A 14,054-nucleotide genomic window follows, 5' to 3' on the forward strand; every position below is an offset into this window, starting at 1 on the left:
AGCAGTAAAGCTAAGATGGGAAGTCAGTACATGAAGGTTTTGGACACAAACCTATGTCCTATCACTCGATGGCATTGTGTATTGGGATTGCATAGCAACAGTGACTACACTTCAAAAGTAGCTCAGTGGCTGTAAAGCACTTTGGGACATCCTGAGGTCATAAATGGTGCTATATCAATACAAGTTCTTTCTTTCCAGGTTAAATATCCCAATTTGAGGCAGCCAATATGGCTACACTGTAATATTTAAATATTGGAAGACTTAATTTCCTCTGGTAGGTTACTAGTTAACATATTCACATAAAATTCCTTTTTGTATGATTTTAATGCAGTTGTTAACCCATTTATTTTAAACGGTTGCCAACTGTGTTAAATTAATACACAAAGATTTTATGCAAACACATCAAGCAGTTCACTACCAAAGGAAATGAAATGCTGGTTTGTGCCGTGCACAGCACCATCAGCACGATACAAAATGACTCAAAAGAAAAGCTTACCCAACAGCACATTATAGATTACTTGCCGTTTTATTTGTGGAGTCGTTTCCCTGTGGGGTATTTATATCACACCTCTATGATCCTGGTTGAGGCTGTCACTTTAGTCCATTTACCAATAAATATGGGACTTTCTCACAAATTACTATATAGCTTGAATAATCAGTTCACTGCCAGGCTGCTAAATGTGGTGTCCCACCGTGAGAAAAGTGACAATCAGTTTGTCTTCTGCCAGCAGGCAATGGAACAATCTAATTACTCAATCTCCTGCCTGGAAAAGCATGGCACGTTGAAAAGTAGCTTGGGGAAGAGGGGTGGGGGGGAAAACAACAAATTACAATAGTTATAGCAATAAATAAAGTAACACATCAAGAAGAACAGAAAGATCATATTTATTTTACAGGCATGATATTTGCAATATGCTTCAATAAGGTTCTGTTTCATTTAAAAATAATTACTTGGAAAGTAAAGGCCTATAATGTACAACAAGGTTCAAAAAATAGGAGAATATTAGGCAAATCGAGAAATAGTCATGAAGTGAGAACAAGCTTAGATTTTAAAAGCCTGTAGGTTATGGGAGGAAAGGAAGACTGAGGGAGATAAGAAGCTCCATCGTTTTAATATCACTAGACAACAATGACATAAATATGAATCTAATATTATTTTAAACAATGCCATAGCTAGGAATAGAAATTTGGGTAGGACCCAATTTATGGTGGATGAGCAATGACCAAAGGTCTGACATCACAGCAAATCATTTAAATTGTAAATAATGTAAAACAATTAAACCCCCGAATACATTAAATATTGCCCCATACCTCCACTTAACATGTTTACTAGATAAAAATAGATTCTACATAAATCTACAGTAAGTGTACTTAAAGAAGTAAAATAAAGCTGAAATACAGAAATGTTTGGGATTTCCAACACATTCGGGCCACATGCCTCACAACCTGTCAATCAAATGTTGCTTGCACATAGTTTGTTGTGTGAGAGGAAGATCCCACCCAAACATTGCATCATAATAGCTGTCATCGATTGGTCAAAGTCTGCTACATATTTTTTAAATAGTCTATTTCTTTGATAGCTGAGCTCCTGCCTTCAAGTTGCATGGTTCAAAAAAAAAAGCCTGTTAATAAATTTGCTTAAATTGGCTATTCACACAGGCTAGGATTTGGGTGATCCTGGGAGCTAATTGGATGGGCGTAGCCCACTCAGGCCTACCTGTGGCTATGCCTCTGTTTCAAACTTATGTATTCAGATATATTGCAATATTTTGTTGCATAATATATGCTTGATTCATTTTATTCTCAGAAAACTTATTGTCTGTGTAAGAATCCAATAATGCACTTCCATTCATTGTTCCTAATTAGTCCTAATATTTTACTACAATAAAGTTACTACAATAAGATCACAGTTTGAAATATGATCTTTCAGTACAGTTAAGGATAGGAGACGTAGGATTGTGCAGGTCACGATCTATGTAAAACCAACCTCACTGCAGTATTTGTACTGTAATCCATTGAGGCATGGAATCTGCAACTGAATGGGAGTTATAATTATACCTATCCCATTGATAAAATATTAATCCTACCTTTTACGATAGCTGAGACCAGTAGTTAAAGAATCACTTCTAGTCTGGCAGAACTTGATTTACGCTACTTGGCTGCAGGGTGAATTCTAAGAACCAGGATTGAGCTCTGTACATGTATATACCTATAAATTTCACTCTTGCCATTAAATTCTAACTGTACTGTGAGTTCAGGCAGGAGCGACTCATAGTGACAGCATAACTACACCCTTGATGAAGGATCTCTTACAAGAAGCTGCTAATATGTAAAACATGGGTACTGTTATATTAAAGGTACCAGTCTGAGATTGGCATCTGCTGAGATTTATACAGGGCCACCGAGTTACCTGCCAGCTTGACATCATTCTATTGCCACTATACTGAATACTGTTTAAATTTAAATATTGGCTGTAAAAGATTTTAAAAATTGGCTTTAAAAATTCTTTTAACGTTTTGTTTGGCACTGACTGCAGTTATACTACAGCTGATATGCAGCTAAAGTGGCAGGACACAACCTTCTTCAATTGATCTGTCTCACACCTCTTCCCTAAATTTGATTTGGGCAATTTTACATCCAAGTTATGTTAAGCTGAAACTGCTTTCCATTAACACAAATGTGCCAAAAATTGGCTTTCTAATAGCCTTCTGTTTTTATTTAGTATTGTATTATCAGGATTATTTTATATAAGAGAACTAAATGGGAAATTTGGTTTATTGGAATTTTGTGCTTGGATCAGAATTACTTTCAGATTTTAGTACCGAGATAGTTTGGTATACAGTACTGTCTAAATCATGTGTAAGAAGTAAATGAGCCCTTAATTAAATTCAAACTCTTCAACAATGAGATCCAGGTGGAGCACAATGCCACAGTATTGTTTTAAAATTAGGTATCAATGATTTTTTTCTTGTTCCACAGACTGTGGCTAAGAATTCTAATCCCTTTGGTGTTGTATGGCTTTCTCTTTTAGGAATACCTTTGTGGACATTCTCCGAGCTATTCTTCTGTCTCTGGAAATCCTTATTGAAGACCCAGAGTTACAGATAAATGGATTTGTGCTAATTATAGACTGGAGTAATTTCACATTCAAACAAGCATCCAAGCTGACTCCCACCATACTAAGACTAGCCATAGAGGGCTTGCAGGTCAGTAATTCTTTTTAATAATTAAAACATTTTGCATATTTCTTTCCCTTCTAGTTTAGAGTGAAATTTTCCAATGTTTTATCAATTGTTATCTCCAGGACTTGAGAAAATAAAGCACATAGTACAGTGGTTCATCACATAAGTAACACACAGTAATAGGATGTAGATTCTTGCAAAGTGACTTCCAAATCAGTAAGGGGCACTGAACAGAGGTCAGGCACTTCCCAATAGAGAGGGAAAGAAATCAGAAGCCAAGTTATTCAGAACCTGTATCTCTTTGCAGCTCACTCAAAAGTATTCTTAACAGATACCTCAGAGCAGGTCATCAATATGTTTGATCTAATAGTCATTATGGAGATGTGGTTGCAAAGTGACCAAGGTTCAGAACGAAATATTCCAGGATGCTTAACTTTTAGAAGAGATAGGCAAAATGGAAAAGGAGGAGGGGTCGCCCTGATATAAAGGGTAGGATAAAGACAGCAGAGAGAAAGGATCTTAGCTCCAAAAATCAAGAAGTAGAATCAGTTTGGGTGGAGCTAAGAAACAGCAAGGGGCAGAAAACATTGGTGGGAGTTGTTTATAGGCCCCCCAAACAGTAGTTGTAACGTAGGACAGAGTATAAATCAGGAAATTAGAGGCACATGTAACAAGGGTAATACAGTAATCATGGGGGACTTTAATCTACATATAGACTGGGCAAACCAAATTTGCAGTAATAGTGTGGAGGACGAGTTCATGGAATCTGCACAAATAGGTTTCTAGATCAGTATGTTGAGGAACCAACTAGGGAACAGACTATTTTAGATCTAAAATTTGCAATGAGAAAGGGTTAATTAATAACCTTGCAGTAAAGGGGCCTTTAGGGAAGAGTGACTATAATTTGATAGAATTTTATATTAAGTGCAAAAATGATTTAGTTAAATCCGAAACTAGGGTCTTAAATCTAAACAAAGCAAACTACATAGGTATGAGGGGCGAGTTGGCTAAGGTAGATTGGAAACTACATTAAAAGGTATGACGGTAGAACAGCAATGGCTAGCATTTAAAGAATTAATATATAAAGGAATGTATATTTGTTGTAAATTAAGGCACAAAAACCCCACAGGAAAAGTGGTCCAACCGTAGCTAACAAGAGAAGTTAAAGATAGTATTAGATCAAAGGAAGAGGCTTATAATGTTGCCAAAAAGAGTAGTAAACCTGAGGATTGGGAGGATTTTAGAATTTAGCAAAGGAGGACCAAGGAATTGATAAAGAAAGGGAAAATAGAATATGAGAGTAAACTAGCGAGAGACATAAAAACAGACTGTAAAAGCTTCTATACGTATGTAAAAAGGAAAAGATTAGCGAAAGTAAATGTGGGTCCCTTACAGGCTGAGACAGGAGAAATTATAATGGGGAATAAGGAAATGGCAGGGAAATTAAACAAATACTGGATTTTCCATCCGGAGACGGGTTCGCGTCGGGTTCGGTGTTTGGCGGGTTCTGGACGCACTACCGGTTCCATCCGCAGTGAGATAACGATTTTCAGTAGATTGGGCTTATTAAGCCCGCTGTGCGCATTACCCAGCCCAATCAGTGGGTGCATGTCTGCTGCTTGCCTTTGCTGATGTCTTTGAAGCTGTTGCATTTAAGGGGGCCCAGGTACCCTTTGGGTTTTATTTACATTTTGATGCTCCCGAGTGCTGTTTTTTTCTGAGATGACTGCTCCTAGAACAAAGGCTCGTTTTGATGGTGACTCCCACCATGTTCTTGTGGAGGGAATAAGAGGGCGCAAGGAGGTTCAATTCCCTTTGGATGGAAGGAGGAAGCCTCCTCAGCACACCAAGGCAGCCTGGCTGCAAATTGCTGAGGAGGTGAGTGGGAGGTCTGTCTGTACATGCACCTGGGTCCAGTGTAGGAAGAAGTTCAATGATCTCCTGCGTTCAGCAAAACTGAGTATTACAACACACTTACCTTCATTCTGCTGTGCCTGTCTTCACATCCCCATCACTCTGCATTGCCAGCTCTACTCTTGCACATCCTAACTCACCCCAACACCCCTTGCACCATCACCCATTCCTCTCTCTGTATGTACAGAATCACATCCCCATCTTTCTATGCACCCCTCACGCTCACTCTCAATGTTATGCCATGACGACAACTACCAACTCTCAAGGAGGGAAATTGGTATGGGCACCTCACTCCATCATAGTCTCCCTCCAAACATCTATTCAATCCATTCTTTACACTCATTCCATCACTCTCACTAAAACTGCACTTCTGTCCCTCATTGCAGGAAAAGAGATTCCACAATAAGAGGGAGAGGGAGAGAACAGGAGGAGGACCACCATCCATGGCGCAGCTCACCCACGCTGAGGAATAAGCTCTGGACATTGTTGCAGGTGCTGAGGAGTTTTGAAGTGGGGAACAGAGAGACGGGTTCAGCCAAACAACCTGGTGACAGAATTATTTTTCCAAACATCTGATTTGGCATTCAGGATACAGGATAAGAACATAAGAACATAAGAAATAGGAGCAGGAGTAGGCCAATCGGCCCCTCGAGCCTGCTCCGCCATTCAATAAGATCATGGCTGATCTGATCCTAACCGCCAATCCACTATCACAGAACCATCTCCTGAATCTAACAGAATTAAACACACAAAATAGGAGCAGGATCAGGCTACACGGCCCCTGGGCCCGCTCCGCTACACACAGGGCCATGACCGATCCGAACCTAGACTCATGTCCAAATTCCTGCCCGCTCCCCGTAACCCTTAATTCCCTTTACTTCTAGGAAACTGTCTATTTCTGTTTTAAATTTTTGTAATGATGTAGCTTCTACAGCTTTTTGGGGCAGCATATTCCATGGACCTACCACCCTCTGAGTGAAGTAGTTCCTCCTCATCTCAGTTTTGAAAGAGCAGCCCCTTATTCTAAGACTATGCCCCCTAGTTCTAGTTTCACCCATCATCGGGAGCATCTTCCCTGCATCCACCCGATCCAACCCCTTCACAATCTTATATGTTTCAATAAGATCGCCTCTCATTCTTCTGAACTCCAATGAGTAGAGTCCCAATCTACTCAACCTCTCCTCATATGTCCATCCCCTCATCCCCGGGACTAGCCGAGTGAACCTTCTTTGTACTGACTCGAGAGCAAGTATGTCCTTTCTTAAGTATGGACACCAAAACTGTACGCAGTATTCCAGGTGCGGTCTCACCAATACCTTGTACAACTGAAGCAATACCTCCCTATTTTTATATTCTATCCCCCTAGCAATGAAAGCCAACATTCCATTGGCCTTCTTAATCACTTGCTGCACCTGCATACTAACCTTTTGAGTTTCGTGCATCAGGACCCCCAGATCCCTTTGTACTTCAGTACTTTCCAGTTTCTTGCCATTAAGATAATAACTTGCTCTACGATTTTTCCTGCCAAAGTGCATAACCTCACACTTTCCAGTATTGTATTCCATCTGCCAAATCTCTGCCCACTTACTTAGCCTGTCTATGTCCCATTGCAGGTTTTTTATGTCCTCCTCACTCACTACTTTCCCTCCCAAACTTTGATATGTTACACTCGGTCCCCTCCTCCAAATCGTTAATATAGATTGTAAAGAGTTGGGGACCCAGCACTGACCCCTGCGGAACACCACTACTTACTGATTGCCAGTCTGAGAATGAACCATTTATCCCAACTCTCTGCCTTCTGTTAGATAGCCAATCCTCTATCCATGCCAGAATATTACCCCCAATCCCGTGATTTTTTATCTTAAGCAATAATCTTTTGTGTGGCACCTTGTCAAATGCCTTTTGGAAGTCTAAATACACTATGTCCACTGGTTCCCCTTTATCCACCCTATATGTTACTTCCTCAAAGAACTCCAGCAAATTTGTCAAACATGACTTCCCCTTCATAAAACCATGCTGACTTTGTCCTATTAAATTATGATTATCCAAATGTCCTGTTACTGTCTCCTTAATAATGGACTCCAAAATTTTACCTACCACAGATGTTAGGCTAACCGGTCTATAGTTTCCAGCCTTCTGTCTACTGCCCTTTTTAAATAAGGGTGTTACATTAGCAGTTTTCCAGTCTGCCGGGACCTTTGCCGAGTCCAGGGAGTTTTGGAAAATTATTACCAATGCATCCACAATCCCTACCGCCACTTCCCTCAAGACCCTAGGATGTAAGCCATCAGGTCCAGGTGATTTTTCTGCCTTGAGTCCCATTATTTTACCGAGTACCACTTCCTTAATGATTTTGATCATGTTTAGCTCCTCCCCCCCTTTAGCCCCCTGTTTGTCCAGTGTTGGGATATTCTTAGTGTCTTCTACTGTAAAGACTGATATAAAATATTCATTCAGTGTTTTTGCCATCTCCATATTTCCCACCATTAATTTCCCGGTCTCATCCTCTAAGGGACCAACATTTACTTTAGCCACCCTTTTTCTTTTTATATAACTATAAAAACTCTTACTATCTGTTTTTATATTTTTTGCTAATTTACTTTCATAATCTATCTTCCCTTTCTTGATCAATCTTTTTGTTATTTTTTGCTGTCTTTTAAAGTTTTCCCAATCCTCTATCCTCCCACTAGATTTGGCTACCTTATATGCCCTTGTTTTTAGTCGAACACTATCCTTAATTTCTTTACTTAGCCACGGATGGCTGTCTTTTCTTTTACACCCTTTTCTTCTCAGTGGAATATATAATTTTTGGAAGTTGTAAAATAACTCCTTAAATGTACACCACTGATCATGTATCGTCTTACCCTTTAATCTATTTTCCCAATCCACTATACTCAATTCCGCTCTCATACCTTCATAGTCTCCTTTATTCAAGCTTAGCATGCTTGTTTGAGATCCAACCTTCTCACCCTCTAATTGAATATGGAATTCAACCATGTTATGGTCACTCATTCCAAGGGGATCCTTTACTAGGACATTTTTAATTAATCCTGTCTCGTTACACAGGACCAGATCTAAGGTTGCTTGCCCCCTGGTCGGTTCAGTTACATACTGCTCAAGAAACCCATCCCTAATACACTCAATGAACTCATCCTCAAGGCAGCCCTGCCCAATTTGATTTGTCCAATTAATATGATAGTTAAAATCCCCCATAATTATAGATGTTCCCTTATTACAAGCCTCAACTATTTCCTGATTGATACTCCATCCAACAGAGTTGCCACTGTTCGGAGGCCTATAGACTACGCCCACTAGTGTTTTTTTCCCCTTATTATTCCTTATCTCCACCCAAACTGTTTCATTATCCTGATTTTTTGACCCAATATCATTTCTCTGTATTACAGTGATTCCTTCCTTTATTAACAATCCCACCCCACCTCCCCTTCCTTCCTGCCTGTCCTTCCTGATCGTTAAGTAACCTGGTATGTTTAATTCCCAGGCATTGTCACCCTGCAGCCATGTTTCTGTAATGGCCACAAGATGGCCACAGGATCTGATGTTCCTAGAGATTGAGTGCTAATTACTTGCACAAGAGAATGGGTGTGCAACCTACATATCACATGTCTTTACTCTCCCACAGGACCATCAAGAGCCCCCCTCCGTACTGTCCAGGAGGAAGAGCAGGAGGACTCCTCAGAGGAACCTCCAGCCTCTAAGCGAGCACCATCAGCAGAAATGAGCGCACCCTGCACCAGCGCAGAGATGCACACCTCGGTGGGTCCAATGCGAGATAGAGTAGTGTTGTCACCTGGTGTCTCACAACTCACAAGTGAGCAAGAGCAGATGGTGGAGACAGGGACAGGTGTGGAGAGTCCTCGTCAGAGGCCGCAGGACTCTCCTAGCTTTGTTGAGCTGCATGCAGATGTTGAACCATGGGGGCCATCCAGAAAGAGAGCGGTGCTGGAGCTTCAGGAACAAGTGCAGGAGGCTCTGATTGGGTTAGCAACCATGGTGACTGTGAGTATGCAGAGAATGGAGGAGTCCATCTCCGATATGAGCAATGCCGTGGTGCAGGCACTGGCAAATGTATATCCCGCCATGGAAAGGATGGCAACCTCCATGGAGGACATAAATCGCCAGACACAGGAGAACATGGTAACACTTCTAAATAGATGGTGAGCTATGGAGGCTAGCTGGGCATCTATCGATAAGAGAAACCAAAGTTTCATGGATGTCTTTGTTATGAGGAATGTCAGCACAGACACGGGTCCTCATGGCCCCACTGATGTGCAGCAAGGTGCTCTCCATCTACTTGTTGGCAGAGAAGTGCGGGTGGCCCATGAGAGGGATGGTGGTGGAAGGGGAAATGGAAGTGGGGGCTCCTCTCCAAGCACTCATCCCATTGCCCACCCCTTGGTCAGAGCCCCAGATGCCTCCTCCAACAGAGATGGCCGAGTCTGCTCCTGCACAGCCGCAGGAAGAGCAGACTTTGGCAGGGCCCTCACAGGCTCAACAACCCAGAGGACGGCCGCCAAAGGCGCCAAAGCAGGTGCAGCAGGGAAGTGAGCAAGCTGCCTCTGCACCTGCTGAAGCTACAGGGGAAGCACCATGAAGAAGAATGCGTAAGAGAAAGCTAACACACAAATAGTCACAAGGGTAGTCACTTGGGTGCTTTCATATAAATCAGTGTAATGTTTGTGCTCTTTTATTTTATTGTATTAAAGTGATGTCATGTGAATGTTTCAAAGCGTTGCCGTATGTGTGCTCACAATTGGAGGTGGCACAGCGAGGGGTAAGGGCGCCTTTCATCTGAAGCAATGGTGGTGAAAGGGCTAGGAATGCACAGTTCATTGGAGGGCTGCTCTATGGTGTGGAAGTGGGGTCATGCGAACCTTCATGTGCATGTGGCAGCCACATGTAAGTGATGCCTAAAGTTAGTTGAACCTGGCATGGGTTAGGCCATCCCTTGCCTGACGGGCAGCAATGTGCTCACGTGCTGGTCACACTGGGTCAGCCACCTTCTCCAGGTGTTCCTCATCTGCAACCTCATTCAGCTCTTCCTTCTCCTCCTCCTCCTCATCCTCTGAAGAGGTTGTGCACTCTGCAGCCTGTTCCTCAGGCAGCGCTAATCCACGTAGCAGTGCGACAGACCACAATGATTCTCGATACCCTGGCTGGTGCGTATTGTAGGGCTCCACCAGATCTGTCCAGGCATCTGAAGCGCATTTTGAGCAACCCTATTGTTTGTTAAATGGCACTTCTGGTGGAGATGTGGCTCTGATTGTAGCTCTCCTCAGACTCGGTTGATGGCCTCCTCATCGGCGTCATTAGCTATGTTTTCAGGGGATAGCCCTTGTCTCCAAGGAGCCATCCAGAAAGGTCATTTGGCAGTGCGAAGAGCTGAGGCATAGTGGACTGGCGCAGGATGCAAGTGTCATGGCAGCTGCCAGGGTACTTTGCACACACATGCATGATGCTCTTCCTGTGGTTACACACCAGCTGCACGTTAAGGGAGTGGAAGCCCTTGCAGTTCACAAATACTGCTGGGTTGTAATGGGGTGCCCTGATGGCCACATGGGTGCAGTCGATGACGCCCTGCAACCGTGAAAAGTCAGCCAGATTGACAAAGCCAAGTGCCCGCACGGTAACATTTGCTTCATCGGTTGAAAAGTGGATGTAATTGGCGGACTTTGCAAAAAGGGCATTGATAACCTGCGTAATGCACCTGTGGGCGGCCGACTGGGAGATGCTGCTAATGTCTGCTGCTGATCCCTGGAAGGACCCTGATGCAAAGAAGTTGAGGGCAGTGGTGACTTTGACGGCCACTGGTAAGGCGTGTCCACCCGCTCCTCTGGGCTGCAAGTCTTGGTGCAGCATTGTGCAGATGTCTGCGACTACCTCTCGCGAAAGTCTCAGGCTCCTTTGGCAGTGCTCACTTATGTTGAGGAAGCTCATCCTCTGCCTGTAAACCCTGTGTTGGGGGTATCTCCTGCGGCATGGGCCAGCCAAGCCCTGACGACCTCTGCCCTGTGCAGCATCCGGTGGCTCAGGAGAAGGTTGGCGCTCTTGTTGGTGCTGCTGCGGTGCCAGGTTCTGCTGCTGCCGCAGATGAACCTCTTCCGAATCTGAGGACCAGGATGAGAGAGTATAAATGGTTCCCATTCTGCTGTTATAGCTGGCAGTTGAGGATGAGATGTTATCAGGAGTAAGTCAATGGGGAGAGAGCCTATTCCGCAGAAGTGACAGTGCATATAGAGCTCACAGCACACTTGCAACCTCAATATAGCTCAAAGGTGTCCTACAAATCATGAATTCAGCAACTTCGGCCATTTGAAAATGAACTGAAGTGATTGGTAAGTTTATATGCAGCACTTGCAACTGTGAATTATTCAGCTCATTGGAAGACCCAGCACACTCAGCCGGCGTGTTTGCCGAACGACGTGAAACACATTGAAAATGGAATTAACCTGGCAAAATAGCATTTAACAAGGAGTTAAAAAGCTGTTAATAACCTTAAATGTCTCTCCCGCCGCTTGGTGTTGGGTCTGCTGTGAAGGCACCGACCCAACACTTTGGAAACTGGCGTGGAGGCAGGTTAGCGGCAGGTTCCAAACCCGCCGTCAATCATTTTGGATTTAACAGCTGACCCACCTCCGCCATCTGAGCGCCGGCAAAATTGCAGCCTTTGTGTCTGTCTTCATGGAAGAAGATGCAAAAAACCTCCCAGAAATAGTGGAGAACCAAGGGTCTAGTGAGAATGAAGAACTGAAAGAAATTAATATTAGTAAAAAAAATTAGTACTGGAGTAATTAATGGGACTGAAAGCCGATAAATCCCCTAGACCTGAAGGCCTACATCCTAGGGTTTTGAAAGAGGTGGCTATAGAGATAGTGGATGCATTGGTTGTCATCTTCCAAAATTCCATAGATTCTAGAACAGTTCCTGCAGATTTGAAGGTAGCAAATGTAACCCCACTATTTAAGAAAGGAGGGAAGAGAGAAAACGGGAAACTACAGACCAGTTAGCCTGACATCGGTAGTAGGGAAAATGCTAAAATCTATTATAAAGGACGTGGTAACAGGGTACATAGAAAATAATAATAGGATTGGGCAGAGTCAACATGGATTTATGAAAGGGAAATCATGTTTGACGAATCTGTTAGAGTTTTTTGAGGTTGTACCTAGCAGAATTGATGAGGGGGAACCAGTGGATGTGGTGTATTTGGATTTTCAGAAGGCATTCAATAAGGTGCCACACAAGCGGTTATTAAACAAAATTAGGGCTCATGGGATTGGGGATAATATACGAGCTTGGGCTGAGGATTGGTTGACGAACAGAAAACAGAGAGTAGGAATAAGCGGGTCATTTTTGGGTTGGCAGGCTGTAACTAGTGGGGTGCCGCAAGGATCAGTGCTTGGGCCTCAGCTATTCACAATCTATATCAATGATTTGGATGAGGTGACCAAATGTAATATATCCAAGTTTGCTGATGATACAAAGCTGGGTGGGAATGTAAGTTGTGAGGAGGATGCAAAGAGGCTTCAAGGGGATATAGACAGGCTAAGTGAGTGGGCAAGAACATGGCAAATCGAATATAACGTGGAGAAATGTGAAGTTATCCACTTTGGTAGGAAAAGAAAAGCAGAGTATTTTTTAATGGTGAGAGATTGTGAAATGTTGTTGTTCAGAGGGACCTGGGTGTCCTTGTACACAAATCACTGAAAGTTATCATGTAGGTACAGCAAGCAATTAAGAAAGCAAATGGTAAGTTGGCCTTTATTACAAGAGGATTTGAGTATAAGAGTAAAGACGTCTTACTGCAATTATATAGGGCCCTGGTGAGACCACAACTGGAGTATTGTGTACAGTTTTGGTCTCCTTAGCTTAGGAAGGATATACTTGCCATTGGGAGTGCAATGAAGGTTCACCAGACTGATTCCTGGGATGGAGGATTGCCCTATGAGGAGAGATGGAGTAGACTAGGCCTATATTCTCTAGAGTTTAGAAGAATGAGAGGTGATCTCATTGAAACATATAAAATTCTTACAGGGCTTGACAGGGTAGATGCAGGGAGGATGTTTCCCCTGGCTGGGGAGTCTAGAACCATGGGTCACAGTCTCAGAATAAGGGGTCGGCCATTTAGGACTGAGAGGAGGAGAAATTTCTTCACTCAGAGGGTGGTGAATCTTTGGAATTCTTTACCCCAGAAGGCTGTGGAGGCTCAGTCATTGGGTATATTCAAGACCGAGATCGATAGATTTTTGAATATTAAGGGAATGAAGGTAGAGTTGAGGTAGCAGATCAGCCATTATCTTATTGAATGGCAGAGCGGGCTTGAGGGACCGAATGGCCTACTCCTGCTCCTATTTCTTATGTTCTTATGTACCTGCCTGTCTGTCCTGTCAGCTAGTGAATGGTGTTTGGCTCACTGAGATACAAAGAGAGGTAACAAGTAAAATAAAATAAAGTAGAGAAATAAAGGTGAGGATTATTAAAATCATTTATTTTAATTGAAAAATTAAAGTGGAAGACCAAGGGTCATAACATAGGGCACCATCAAAAGGAAAAGAGGTGAGGCAAATCAGAAAGCAAGAATTGAGTTACTCAGCTTGCGTTTTAAAAGTCTGATGATTTAGCAAAAAAGAGAAACAATTGCACAATTTTGTGGTACATGAAAATGTTGTTGGAGTAGGAGACTGTATAATAGGTCTTCTTTCAACAGAACAAGAATGTAATATAGCTGCAGCTGAGGAGTAACAAGAAAGGAAAGTTGAAAGGCGCACTGGCCACCGTAGCTTTGATAAAAAGAACGGTTGCAAAACAGATAGTGGTTGAAGGCTAGTGGTGAATGAAAGATTGTCTATCAGTGACAAGCTTTTTCTTGAATTCAGGAGTACAAGATAATCAGGGTAATGAAGAATGAACAAGAATATCCCAGAGGAAACAGAGAGAAGAGGG

The 14,054-nt window shown here is 42.7% G+C and overlaps 1 protein-coding gene across 3 annotated transcripts in view; it reads left to right on the plus strand.

Annotated features, from left to right (window-relative positions):
* Positions 1-14,054, plus strand: part of LOC147114917 (clavesin-1-like) — a 169,266-nt gene that overhangs the window by 25,756 nt on the left and 129,456 nt on the right. For all 3 annotated transcript variants that reach the window (XM_085993028.1, XM_085993027.1, XM_085993029.1), the window contains exon 3: positions 3,032-3,206. In XM_085993028.1, coding sequence (XP_085849154.1) covers positions 3,032-3,206 — 175 coding nt within the window. The remainder of the gene's footprint in view (positions 1-3,031; positions 3,207-14,054) is intronic.

The sequence above is a fragment of the Somniosus microcephalus genome, chromosome 7, assembly GCF_052327205.1.
Source record: "Somniosus microcephalus isolate GS21.2 chromosome 7, FLI_Smic_1.0, whole genome shotgun sequence".
Classification (NCBI taxonomy): domain Eukaryota; kingdom Metazoa; phylum Chordata; class Chondrichthyes; order Squaliformes; family Somniosidae; genus Somniosus; species Somniosus microcephalus.